Raw genomic sequence first — 13,978 nt, 5'->3', positions numbered from 1 at the left:
AGAGGCAACGCCTAGTGATTGGAGGAGGAAGGGTTAACCGAAAGAGGCAGAGAGGTCCATAGTCTCTCGAAGCTCGCACAGAGACGGTGTTGGGAGCCTTGATAGCTACACGGTGGGAATGCAGAGAGGCGAAGGAGCTCACAGACAGCGTACTTAGAGCTGAGAAGGAACAAGGGGAACCAGGTTCAGAGGAGCACTGGCCTTCGACCCTGAAGGACAATTGATGTCAGGTACCGGGTAACCTATGACCCTAGAGGATTACATCATCGGGCTGTGCAGCCAAGGAAGCAGAGAGGAGACAGCTTGTAACCCTGACATCACTGTTTGTTTTTAAAAGATCTATCGCTAGTTCCTCAATGGAATTTACCACAGGGGGGAAAATCACTGCAGGACAGCATATAACGAGAGCAAATAAAATAGTTTTAAAGTAGATAAGCACGATTCCTTTTTTCTTGTGAGGAGGAGGAGGACACTTTTGCTCATTAAAAAGGAAAGAAATACTTGCATTTATATAGAGCATTTTCACATCATGGAAACACCTGGGAACATAGTAATTGGCATACAGTGATTGTTGTTATGTAATGTGCTACAGCAGCCATTCTGTACAGCAACATGCCACAGACAACAATGGATTGAGGGGGCAAAGTTGAGCAGGACATACAGAATCATGGAATAGAACAGTGCAGAAGGAGGCCATTCGGCCCATCGAGTCAGCACCGGCTCTTTCGAAGAGCAGTCCAGTTAATCCCGCTCCCCTCCCCGCTCTTTCCCCGGATCCAGCAATCAATTTTTTCTCCTTCCAGTATTTATTCAATTTCCTTTTGAAGGCGACTATTGAGTCTGTGTCCACCGCCCTATCAGGCAGCGCATTCCAAATCCTAACCACCCCTACCGTATTTTTTTTCCTGGTGTCACCTCTGGTTCTTTTGCCAAACACCTTAAATCTGGGCCCTCTGGTTACCAGGGGAAAAAATCCTTGGTCTTCAAGTAGCTTGTTTGGGATCTTAAAAATCCCGACTGAGAGATAGATTCTCCGACAATAGGAATGAAAGAAAGGAAAAGGAAAGGAAAGGAAGAAGGGAACTAAAAAAGATCAAAAGAAAATAAAAAATTTACAGCCGATGATGTACTTTTGGAGTGTAGTTGCTGCTGTAATGTGGGAAACACAGCAGCCAATTTGCACAAAGCAAGCTCCCACAAACAGCAATATGATAATGACCAAATAATCTGTTTTAGTGATGTTTATTGAGGGATAAATATTGGCCAGGACACCAGGGATAACTCCCCTGCTCTTCTTCAAAATAGTGCCATGGGATCTTTTATGAGAGAGAGCAGATTTTAATGTCTCATCCGAAAGACGGCACCTCCGACAGTGCAGCATTCCCTCAGCACTGTATTGGAGTGTCGGCCTAGATTTTTATGCTTAAGTCTCTGGAGTGGGGACTTGAACCATACTATAGGGCCATGTGACCCTGAACATCTGGCCTTTGGAGCCTCGGCTTAATGTCTCAATCTAAAGACAGCACCTCCGACAGTGCAGCACTCCCTCAGCACTGTGCCGAGGTGTCAGCCTGAATGATGTACCGAGGTCTCTGGAGTGGGATTCATATCCTTGTGAAAGCCACAGACAAGAGTTCTACTAGTTAAGGCAAGCTGACACCGCCAAGCAAAGGGATGTCAGCACTGGAGAATGCGCTGCAAATTATCCTATATTGGTATAACATACAGTGTTTATTGTATAGTATCGTAGTGCAAAAAACATGCCTTCCTGTCTAAGAAATTCCATTGGGGACTTTTCTGCTTTTGATTATGAGTTCATTTTTTTTCAGTGGTTCTATCACTGGTGATTAATCCCAGGCACCGTGTCAGTCAAACAGACTCAGGAAAATAAAACAATACTGAATTCCTGATGTCGCTACAGACTGGAAGTCACACAGCCCCTTCTCATGGTCGCCCGACGTAGTCACTCTGCCCATATTTGGGCTGTAAATCAATTTCAGGAGAAAGTATACCTTTTCAAATCAAAGTTGGTGCTTAACTGAGTTCCTTAGTGCAACTGAAAGTTCACGAAAACTACTAAATCCTCCCATCCCCTCTCCTTTACTCTGTGGACATCGTGCTAGGATATGGCTCCATGGGCCTCCTGTAAATCTGCCACAGAATCATAGAATAGTACAGCACAGAAGGAGTCCATTCAGCCCATCGAGTCTGCGCCGGCTCTTTTGATGAGTAATCCAGTTGGTCCCATTCGCCCCCGTTCTGTCCCCATATCATAAGAACATAAGAAATAGGAGCAGGAGTAGGCCATACAGCCCCTCGAGCCTGCTCTGCCATTTAATACAAGCAAGGCTGATCTGATCATGGACTCAGATCCACTTCCCTGCCCGCTCCCCATAACCCCTTATCCCCTTATCGGTTAAGGAACAGTCTATCGCTATATTAAATTTATTCAATGTCCCAGCTTTCACAGCTCTCTGAGGCAGCGAATTCCACAGATTTACAACCCTCTGAGAGAAGAAATTCTTCCTCATCTCAGTTTTAAATGGGCGGCCCCTTATTCTAAGTTATGCCCTCTAGTTCTAGTCTCCCCCATCAGTGAAAACATCCTCTCTGCATCCACCTTGTCAAGGCCCCTCATAATCTTATACTTGTTCGTTACATCCTCAAAGAATTCCAGCAAATTTGTCAAACATGACTTCCCCTTCATAAATCTATGCTGACTCTGCCTTTCCAAATGTCTTGCTACTGCTTCTTTAATAATTTGTTCTCCTTCAAATATTTATCCAGTTCCCTTTTGAAGGCTACTATTGAATCTGTATCTAACCACACGTTGCGTAAAAAGGTTTTTCCTCGGGTCACCTCTGGGCCTTTTGGCAATCATCTTAAATCTGTGCCCTCTGGTTGTCGACCCTTCAGAGAAACAGTTTCTCTTTATTTACTCTATCAAAATCCTTCATGATTTTAAACGCTTCTATCAAATCTCCTCTTAGCCTGCTCTGCTCCAAGGAGAACCCCATCTTCTCTAGTCTATCCACGTAACTGAATTTCCCTCATTCTTGGTACCATTCTGGTAAGTTTGTGGCAGTGCTATTTGACCATGGTGGGCAGCACAGTGGGGGTCCAATCCTGTCCTCAACCAACAGCCAGACATGTGCTCTCTATCAGAGGTCGCCGGATAGTGATCAGGAGTGGCAACCCATGATTTTTGTCTCTGTCTTTAGCCTGTTGGGGAAATGCTGATGCCAATTGCAGCACCCTCTGCACCCGCCCCCTCCCTCCCCTCCCACCCCTCCCCTATGACCCTAGTTGCGCTCACCTAACTCAGCACAGAACAGGGACCCAATCTATGATCTTTCTAGGAACATAGGAACAAGAGGGGGCCATTTAGCCCCTCGAGCCTGTTCACCATTCAATAAGATCATGGCTGACATGTGACCGAACTCCATCTACCCGCCTTTGGCCCATATCCCTTAATACCTTTGGTTAAAAAAAAATCCCAGATTTAAAATTCAAAATTGATCTAGCTGTTTGCAGAAGTGAGTTCCAAACTTTTACCACCCTTTGTGTGTAGAAGTGTTTCCTAATTTCACTTCTGAAAGGTCTGGCTCTAATTTTTAGATTATGGCCCCTAGTCCTAGACTCCCCAACCACCAGAAATAGTTTCTCTCTATCTACCCTATCTGTTCCCCTTAATATCCTGAAAACTTCAATCAGATCACCCCTTAACCTTCTAAATTCCAGGGAATACAACCCTAGTTTGTGTAATCTCCCCTTGCAATTTAACCCTTGGATTCAGGGTTTCAGTCTGGTAAACCTATGCTGCACTCCCTCTATATGCTTCTAAAAGTGTTCTGCTCTGTCTGGCTCACTTCCACACCAGTGCATTTATCAATTGAACCACAGCCAAATACACAAAGTGATAGGACAGGGCTTCAGAATTCTGCAAACAGCGTTATATTCCCTGGAACAGGCGGAACACCATTCAGCCCTTTGAGCCTGTTCTGCCATTCAATTAGATCGTGGCTTGTCTGTACCCAAGCATCTATGGCCTTTGGAGGAAGAGAAGTCTAGATTTCCACTACCCTTTGGGTGAAAATTCTCAGCCATTTTATCAGCTGGAGAGGGACAGCCACCAATCGTACACCCAGCCTTATGGCATTTTACCACAGTGTCGCCTTAAGCCTCCCTGATAAAGTGCAACATCCCCACCGACACCTGGGAATCCCTGGCCAAAGGCCGCCCTAAGTGGAGGAAGAGCATCTGGGAGGGCGCCGAGCACCTCGAGTCTCAATGCCGAGAGCATGCAGAAATCAAGCACAGGCAACGGAAAGAGCGTGCGGCAAACCTGTCCCACCCTCCCTTTCTCTCAACGATTATCTTTCCCACCTGTAAGAGTCTGTGGCTCTCATATTGGACTGTTCAGCCACCAAAGAACTCACTTCAGGATTGGAAGCAAGTCTTCTTTGATTCCGAGGGACTGCCTATGATGATGAGGTGTGCTTTGTTTTACCAACAACTAAATACACAGCAAAAAATTGAAATTTTGCAATTTGCTAAATAATAAAAGCTACCGTCTGCTTCATTTCGCACATTACAACAGTGATTACACTCCAAAAGTACTTAATTGGCTATAAAGTGCTTTGAGACATCCGGTGGTCGTGAAAGGCGCTATATAAACCCAAGTCTTTCTTTCATAACTCGTTAATATTCACAGTTAATCATTACTGAGACAATCTCATTGTTTTGGACCTTCTGCAGCCATTGCTCCTGGGTTGTAAATGTTCACCTCTCCTGATTGGCCCAGACCACTGTGGATGCTCGAGGCGCCTCCTAGTGGGCAGACAGGATGTGCACTGACAATCAGCTGGAGTCTACTGCTCATGATCATCAGGCACACCCAAGTATAAGTCAGGACGAGGCTCGAATATGAGTGACATTGTCAATCATGTAAAAAATGTCCACTTTGACATCGCGGGAGGCACCCATTGACCCATGCCTCAGCATCTTCCCGAGAGGAGGGGATCATTTGAAGGGTTAAAAAAAAGGTTTGCTCACTGATAAAGTTTCAGATACCAGGAATACTGTATCAAAACAGCTGCCGGTTAAGCTTACAAAGACTAATGAAAGACTTGTATTTATGTAGCGCCTTTCATGACCACCAGGCGTCCTAAAGCGCATTACGACCAATGAATACTTTTTAAAAAAAGTCAATGTTGTAATGTTGGAATCATGACAGCCAATTTGCGCACAGCAAGCTCGCACAAACAGCAATGTGATAATGACCAGATAATCCGTTTTAGTGATGTCGGTAAAGGGACAAATATTGGACAGGACTCCATAATTCCCCTGCTCTTCTCCGAAATAGTGCCATGGCATCTTTTACGTCCACCTGAGAGAGCAGACGGGACCCCGGTGTAACGTTTCACCCAAAAGACGGCACCTCCGACAGTGCAGCACGGCACTGGAGTGTCAGCCCAGATTATGTGCTCAAGTCTCGGACACAGAAACGAGGGTGCTCCAACTGAGCCAGTGCGGACACTGACTTAAATAATCGATTTAGCTGGGGCACATGTAATGCATATAAATCAGCAGCTCGATGGAAAAGCTCAGATTTTTAAAGTGCCTTGAAGATCGAGCGGCCATTCGACTGTCGGAGGCATCACCACAAAGGTGACCCAAGGTCTTGGAGCGCTCATTTTTTTCGGACGGAGTCACTGCACGGCGATTAGGAACCGATTATATTACGGTGATCGAGAGGTTTATTTCCTAATTGCTAATTAATTCCAGAAATTGCTCACTGCAAAAACTCTCTAACACGCCTTCTCAGCTGGGGAATTTTGGTTTCCGGAAACACACTTTCCTGACGTCGCTTTCCACTTTGAATTCTGTGCACATTATGCTGCAATTATATCCTACAATCCTGGTAAGTACCTTGTAAGGTGATGTATCACGGTGGCTTCTTCGACAGACGTATTGATGTCAGTTCTTATGGAAGGTCATTGACCTGAAACGTTACCTCTGCATATCTCTCAGTTACAGATGCTGAGTGTTTACAGCATGTTCTGTTCTTATTTCAGATTGTCAGTAGCTGCAGTATTTTGCTGTAACTCTGCTGTCCGGGTGCTGGGATAGAGGGTTAAGAGGGTATTGCAAATTGCCTGAGCACCGCTGGGCTCAGGGTGAGAGAGGGAAGGGGGATCATCTCAATACCCACATTCTCACTGCTGCTCACTGACTTTCTGCTCCTGCTCGCTCTCCAGCGACCCCTATTGGCAGAGTGCGCTTGGCGATGATGTCCCCAGCGGCCGAATAGCCCATAAATCTCAGTTCACACAGTGAACTCCTGTCCACCAGCACAGGAGCTGGTGGGAAACGGGAAGGGGTAAGATAAATGGAGCATCTTTGTTTTTTTACAATATCAACAACTTCCATTGACAAAAATAAATAAAAATTTGGGAAAGAGGAGGGAGCTGGATGATTGCCATTGATGACGAGACAGAGAGGCGGGGCTATTGGCCCGGGACGTAGCAGTGGGGGCGGAGTTCCGCGGCTGCTGAAGGGTCCACACGCGACTGGATCTGGATTTTTTTTGCAAGAGTGTTAGAGGCTACAGTGTATCACCGAGAGAGAGAGAGAAACCGTGTATCACCGAGAGAGAGAGAAACAGTGTATCAGAGAGAAAAAGATAGTGTAACACCGAAAGAGAGAAACAGTATCAGAAAAGGGATACATTGTATCCATGTTACCTAGACAATGAGGGAATAGTATTAATGTTCTAAATATGTTGCTTTACCACGAAGCTGTGATCTGCTAGAATTGCATCTTGTCTTTCTCTTTTTTTCCCCCCTCCCTTCCCAGTCTCTCGATACTTTTCATCTCTCTTTCCCCCCCCCCCCCGCCCTCCCTTGATCTCCTCGCCTTCCTCATGGATCCTGCCTCTCCCTGTCTGACCGCCCTGGGGGCCGCCTCTTGCCCACCTGCGAGCGCCAGGGAGCCGCACTCGCCCTCGGCCGCCCGTCCCTGCTCGCAAGCGGCTGAGATGAAGCGCCAGGCGGTGAAGCGGCACCACCACAAGCACAACCTGAGGCACCGCTACGAGTTCCGCGAGACCCTGGGGAAGGGCACTTACGGCAAAGTGAAAAAAGCGGTCGACCGATCCGGCCGAGTGGTGAGAATGACTGTGATGTTTTTTTTTTGAAAAATTGCATTATCACTTCAAATTGATCAGGAATGACTATCTGCTGGAGGGAGGGAGGGAGGAGGTGGTGGTGGGGGATTGCTAAAGGCAGGTTGGGGAGAGAGAGAGATGCTGGCGGCGTCTCCTGAGCGAAGCAGTCAATTTCAGTGAAACTGACTGGGTGTTAATTTCCCTGGAGCCCAGCGCCTTTAACACAACAACTGGCGTCGCTTCAATTCCACAGATCGGTGCCTCTGCAACCTGCCTCATCGGCGCGTCTACTCACAAAGCAACTCTTATATTTTGACAGATCTAGGAGGTGAGCAGATATTTATTTGTAAAGCGCCGGTCCCGGAATCGCAAAGGCCGCGGTGTTGCTTTACAACCCGTTCCACCCAAGCAGCTTGCTCCAATTTCTCTTTTTTTTTTGTTAAGTTTGCAAAAAGCTTTATATGTGTGTTTAATTGTTGTGGGACTGTGTGTTTCTCAGGGAAAATCTCTTTCAAATCATCATGGATTTTTGAAAAAACAATATTGCAGCCCCGGTTAATTATTAATGCATGGGTTAGATGCTGGGGCTCGTTTTAATCAAGAATTAACGATCTGCAGACGCTTTCTGTTTCATCGAGCTGCTGGCGTTATGTATCTGTGTTCGGATTTGAAGCAATACCTGTGGCAAGAGATTATGCAGAGAGGCTGTTGGAGACATCCAAATAAGCTCAATGTTGATCCCATGGATTTCCTGTACTGTTCCCAAGTGTCTGTCTGGGAATCAGATTGCACAGTTTTGCTGTTTTTAAGCAGGGGCTGGTGTGTGACGGCGGCTGAAATAGGTCAAATTATTTTTAAAATATATTACACGGGATTTGGATGTGAAAAAGCTGGAAGCTGCTGGGCCCTGCCTGATCATCTGTGCAAGCTCGGGCTCGAACAGTGGTCCATTTCCCCCAGTCTGCAGCAATAACACCAATGCTGGCCAATGCCTGACTGCCAGTCCCATATTGATTGTCCTCTGATGCTGTCGTGTTATCAGGGGGCAGTCTGCCCATTTGGAGATTTCGGGAGATTTCCCGTTGTATGGTTACATAGACATAATATTGGAAACCCCCTTATTCCGTGGGATTCCTGCACCGTGAAATGTGCAACTCCCTCGGCCGCCCTCTCCTCCCCCAGAAAAGGCTGTGGATGGTGCTCGGAGAGGAGGGGGGGGGGGGGGAGATTAACATTTTTAAGGCTGAGATTGATAGATTTTTGTTATTCAGAAAGAAAGTCTTGCATTTCTATAGCGTCTTTCACGACCTCAGGAAATCCCACAGAACCGTAGAAATTTACAGCACAGAAGGAGGCCATTCGGCCCATCGTGTCCGGGCCAGCCGACAAAGACCTATCCGGCCTAATCCCACTTTTCAGCTCTGGGTCTGTAGCCCTGTAGGTTATGGCATTTCAAGTGCACATCCAAGTATTTTTTAAATGTGGGGAGGGTTTCTGCCTCTACCACCCTTTCAGGCAGTGAGTTCCAGACCCCCACCACCCTCTGGGTGAAAAAGATTCTCTTCAAGTCCCCTCTAAACCTCCTACCACTTACTTTAAATCTATGCCCCCTGGTTATTGACCCCTCTTGCCAGGGGAAACAGGTCCTTCCTATCCATTCTAAGCCCCTCAATTTTATACACCTCAAGAAGGTCTCCCCTCAGGCTCCTCTCTTCGAAAGCAAACAACCTCAGACTATACAATCTTTCCTCCCAAAGCGCATTACAGCCAATTTTACTTTTGATGCACTCCTGGCTGGCCTCCCATATTCTACCCTACTTGAGGTGATGCAAAACTATGCTGCCATGTCCTAACTCGCAACAACTCCCGCTCACCCATCACCTCTGTGGTTGCTGACTTACGTTGGCTCCTGGTTAAGCAATGCCTCGATTTTAAAAGTCTCATCCTTGTTTTCATATTCCTCCATGGCCTCGCCTCTCCCTATCTCTGTAATCTCCTTCAGCCCTACAAACCCCCTCCAAGATATCCATGCTCTTCTAATTCTGCCCTCTTGTGCTTCCCTGATTATAATCACTTAACCATTGGTGGCCATACCTTCTGTTGACTGGGCCCTAAGCTCTGGAATTTCCTCCCTAAACATCTCTACCTCTCTTTCTTTCTTTTCAGTCGCTCCTTAAAACCTACCTCTTTGACTAAGCTTTTGATCATTTGCACTAATATTTCCTAATGTGGCTGACATCATACTTCTGCGTGAGCCTTGTGATGTTTTACTATGTTAAAGGTGCTATGTAAATATAAGTTGTTTTGTTGTTGAAGTGTAGTCACTGTTGCAATGTAGAAAATGCAGCAGCCGATTTGCGCACAGCAAGCTCCCACAAATGGCGATGTGATAATGACCAGATAATCTGTTTTGTTATGTTGATTGAGGGATAATTGTTGGGTAAGGGTATTAAGGGTTATGGCATAATGGGTAAATGGAGTTGAGGTACGGATCAGCCATGATCTAATTCTGCGTCATCAGCCTGTGATTTTAAATATGAGGCTAGAGAAGATGCAGAAGTGGAAATCTCCAGCAACTGCATCCATTGGAATGGCGCAGGACATCCACAAGCCTCTTTTTGCCCGGGCTTTGGGGTGGTGCTTGCGTCACCAGTTCCCACCATACAGATCCCATGCAACTCAACCCGCAACCCCGGCATAAACCTGCCAGATTCACCGAGACTCTGTCATAAACAGGTTGGCGTTCTTGGGAAATTAAGCAAGAGTACACTTGGGGGTTGCCATTTGGGGGTGGGGGAAAGCCCCTGAATCGGGCACAAGTCCCCTCCCAAGGCCAATATAAAAGCCGCTGCAAATTCTGTCTGTGTCTGGAGCTGTTCTGGAATTACAGAAGGAGGCCATTCAGCCCATCGTACCTGTGCTGGCCAATTACTCCCACTCCCCTGCCCTTGTCCCAAACCCTGCAATTCTTTCCCCTTCAAGTATTTATCCAGTTGGAAGTTATTATTGAATCTGCTTCCACCACCCTTTCAGGAAGTGCAATCCAGATGATAACTCGCTGCCTAAAAAAAATAATCTCTTCATCTCCCTTCTGGTTCTTTTGCCAATTACCTTAAATCTGTGACCTCTGGTCACATTAGGGTGAAGTAATGGTGGTCACAAGTCTGACTCTGGTGATGAGAGCAATCTTGGATAATACATGTACTGGTATATTAAAATGTACTGGATAAGTCCAATTTATACCTTTCACTGTATTGTAGGAATTGCACGTCAGAAAATCACAGATTCATAGCATGTTTCACACATTCATTTTAATGGACAGAAAAATCACGTGTATCCATGGTTCCACAACATTTGCTCCAATGGAAGCTCTGTTCTGTGATATTAGAATCTGTGTTGCAAAGACTGAAAAGGGGTAACATGGATTGGTGTGTTGAGATTATATTTATATTGGAGACTTTGTTTCAATTTTGACTTGGATCATAAATATTTTATCTTTTACAAATCTGTGTTGCACAATCTGTCAATCATGCAATTCCTGGCTCAAAATCCCCTATTCGACAGATATAGTCTACCTGCCCATGCTAAATATTTTTATAACTTTCCATAAACTGCTTGTTTTGTTTCTGAGCCGCAGGAGGTTGACTTACACCCACTCAGCTGGTTCTGTGCTGCTACTTTCCCGCTTTCTTTCTCCCTCTCCCCTTCCAATTTCCCTCCCTCCCAAGACCCTGGCTCCTGCTGGGGTCCAGCTCCACAAGATTGGTCACCTGCCAGTACCTGGGGCAATGGATAATCCTCAAGTGTGAGTCAAGGCGATGAGGTTGGGTGAACATTCAGCTACATGGGGCATCATAACACAAAAAGGTGAGGGGAGGTCCTCTTCCTGTGTACAAATGCCCGCATACCTTCAAAAACTTGGATGTGCACTTTGAAGTGCCGTAACCTACAGGGCTATGAACAAGGAGCTTGAAAGTGAGATTAGGCTGGATAGCTTTGTCGGCCGGCACGGACAGGAGGGGCCGAAATGGACTCCTTCCATGCTGTAAATTTCTATGATTCAATGCACAGTGCTCAGGAATGGGGGCCAGCCCAGGGACAGTGAGGCTAGTTAAATTTCACCTACAGCCACCTGCCTCCAATTAACTAACTCAATACAGCACACCAATATCGGGATACTTTGAGCAGGGGGGAGCTCGAGTTATTCAAGGCAAAAATTCAACATTTTCACCAATCTTTGGAATTGAATCTTTTGCGAAAGTGGCTTGCTGGTGCTCTCGTGTGTGCGTGTCCAGCATGTCGAGTGATACTTTTGACTGAACTTATTTATCCGGTCACTATCACCTTGCTGTTTGTGGAAGCTTGCTGTGCACAAATTGGCAGCCGTGCTTTCCTACATTACAACAGTGAGTACACTTCAAAAAGTACTTCATTGGCTGTAAAGTGCTTTGGGATGACCTGAGGTCATGAAAGGCGCTATCAAAATGCAAATCTATATATTATGTATAACAATTAAAGCTGGTACCATTTGGCCCATCGTGTCTGTGCCAGCTGAAAAAAAAAAAGCAATCCCGCCTGATCCAACTTTCCAGCTCTTGCTTCATAGCCTTGTAGGTTATGGCACTTCATGCACACATCCAAGTTTGGCTCGGTACCTGAGCTGTCTGCTTGGAATAAAAAAAGTTACTCCTTGCATCTGATGAGATTGGGTTCTCTCGAAAGGGTTGATCCAACCCCCTTGATCTTTCAGCAGGATGAAATACCAGTCTGACATGTGGAGTAATGATTGGAGTCAAGCTATTGAACTTATCAGCAATGACCATGTACCCGATTTACAGCGAAAGGGCTAATATAAACAGTGTAGGCTTAATTTGGGATTCAGGTCTGTTTTCTCAGTGATAACATCTGAGCAAACAGTCTTGAATCCCAAAATTCACGCTGTTAAATGAGGCAGTTTAAAAGTGAACCCAATTTCAATCCAGCTTTATGCTCGCAGAGGTCCAGCTCGCTTTTGGATTTAGCAATAGCAGACATTCGATTGAATGCCCAGTGACATTATAACGCTATTGCTGTGTGCTAGCATTTCTCCAAGATCTGGGTGTGCACGGGACAATCCATTGGTGCCGGTTCTGATCTGTTGCCTGAGCACCAAGTGAGATAGCTTGCAAGTCCAGTGCACTAAGCAGCAATGCTTTTTTTTATGTGTGTGTTCAGAGAGGCAGACAGACAGATATTGAAAGGAAGCCGTGCCAAATATTCGAACAAAAAAAAAATCTTGCTTCAAAAGAGTTTATTTTTAATTATTCATTCTCAGGATGTGGGCATCACTGGCAAAGCCAGTGTTTATTATTCATGCCTAGCTGCCCTTGAGAAGGTGGTGGTGAGCCACCGCCTTGAGATATTGCAGTCCGTGTGGTGAAGGTACTCCCGCAGTGCTGTTGGGGAGCACAGTGGTTATATTGCTGGACTAGTAATCCATAGGCATGGACTAAAATGCCCATGAGGAATTTAAATTCAATTCATTAAATAAATCTAGAATAAAAATCTAGCATCAGTAATGGTGTCCATGAAACTACCGGATTGCTGTGAAAACCCAACTGGTTCACTGATGTCCCTTTTAGGGAAGGAAATCTGCCGCCCTTACCCGGTCTGGCCTATATGTGGCTCCAGATCCATAGCAATGTGGTTGACTGTTAACTGCCCTCTGAAATGGCCTGTGTCATCACCAGGGCTATTGGGGATGGGCAATAAATGCCGGTCTTGCCAGCGATGCCCACATCCCATGAATGAATAATAAACACAAAAGAGTTCCAGGATTTTGACCCAGCGACAATGAAGGAAGGGCGATGTATAGTAAGTTGGAATGGGTTATTGTAAGTTCCCATGGGTATGTAGTTGAACATTGCCCTTCCCCCGCAACGTCCTTTAAGCAACAATTCTCCACTCCTCCTAGTTTATAAATTTAAAAAATGAATACATTTATTCATGAAGATTTTGCATTAAGAACCCTTTCTTGTATCATGGCTTTAGAAATTCTATAGATTTAATATTATTGCAATTTCATCAGACGGTGGAAATTCTTGCTATAGTTCAGAGAAATGCAGCGGGCGGGCAGTCTTCAGTGGCTCATTGTCCTCGTTCGAGAGGAGGGCTGCCCCTCAGCACTGTGTCAGCTGGCCTGTGTGATCGCACTGGCTCTTGCAACAGTGCTCTCATTGAGCGGCTGGTTTTCTGGACCCGAGCCCTGGGTAAGATTATTCCAACAGGTGCAGCTGTGTGAAAGCCAGCCTGTTCATTAAAAATGTCGAACGTTTCTCAAAGGGCAGGCGCTTGGGTAAACGTGCTGATTAATTCTGCGCTCGCTGTGTTTCTGAAACCTGCTTTCACTTTGGGGAGAGTGCAGTTACAGAGAAGGACAATTGAGATGCATTTGTAATGCTGTAAACTGACCCAGCAATCATAGAGACAGTGACAGGGGAGGGGGTGGGAGATATGGGATGGTGGGGGACGGTGGTGCAGACATCTTTGCTTGCTTGTTATTCCTTTTTCCCTTTCCCCTCAGATTTCTATCAGGAGTAGAATTGTTTTTGTTCAGTTTGATTTCTGTGCTGTCCCTCCTTTTTCCGTCATCTGCAGAGACTTGAATTTTATTTTCTAATGGAGAATCTGGGATTCAGAAGCTAGTCCCGTTGTACAGGATCCCACAAAGTTTGAAGAATAAGACAACAAGAGTAGATGTAATAAGATAAGAAATAGGAGTAGGCCATATGGCCCCTCGAGCCTGCTCCGCCATTTAATACGATCATGGCT

General features: G+C 45.8%; 1 protein-coding gene across 2 annotated transcripts in view; it reads left to right on the top strand.

Annotated features, from left to right (window-relative positions):
• The first annotated feature begins 6,581 nt into the window (after window positions 1-6,581).
• The window catches only part of nuak2 (NUAK family, SNF1-like kinase, 2), a 44,083-nt gene continuing 36,686 nt past the window's right edge, over window positions 6,582-13,978 (top strand). The window contains exon 1 of one of the 2 annotated variants that reach the window (XM_070859480.1): window positions 6,582-7,168. In XM_070859480.1, coding sequence (XP_070715581.1) covers window positions 6,926-7,168 — 243 coding nt within the window. In that variant the 5' untranslated portion in view covers window positions 6,582-6,925. Of the gene's footprint in view, window positions 7,169-7,357; window positions 7,497-13,978 lie in introns of those variants that run through there. The other variant, XM_070859481.1, reaches the window with a different exon arrangement.

This window comes from Pristiophorus japonicus, chromosome 17, assembly GCF_044704955.1.
Source record: "Pristiophorus japonicus isolate sPriJap1 chromosome 17, sPriJap1.hap1, whole genome shotgun sequence".
Taxonomy (NCBI): domain Eukaryota; kingdom Metazoa; phylum Chordata; class Chondrichthyes; family Pristiophoridae; genus Pristiophorus; species Pristiophorus japonicus.
Note: the sequence above shows the minus strand (reverse complement) of the source record. Positions and strands in the feature narration are given on the sequence as shown.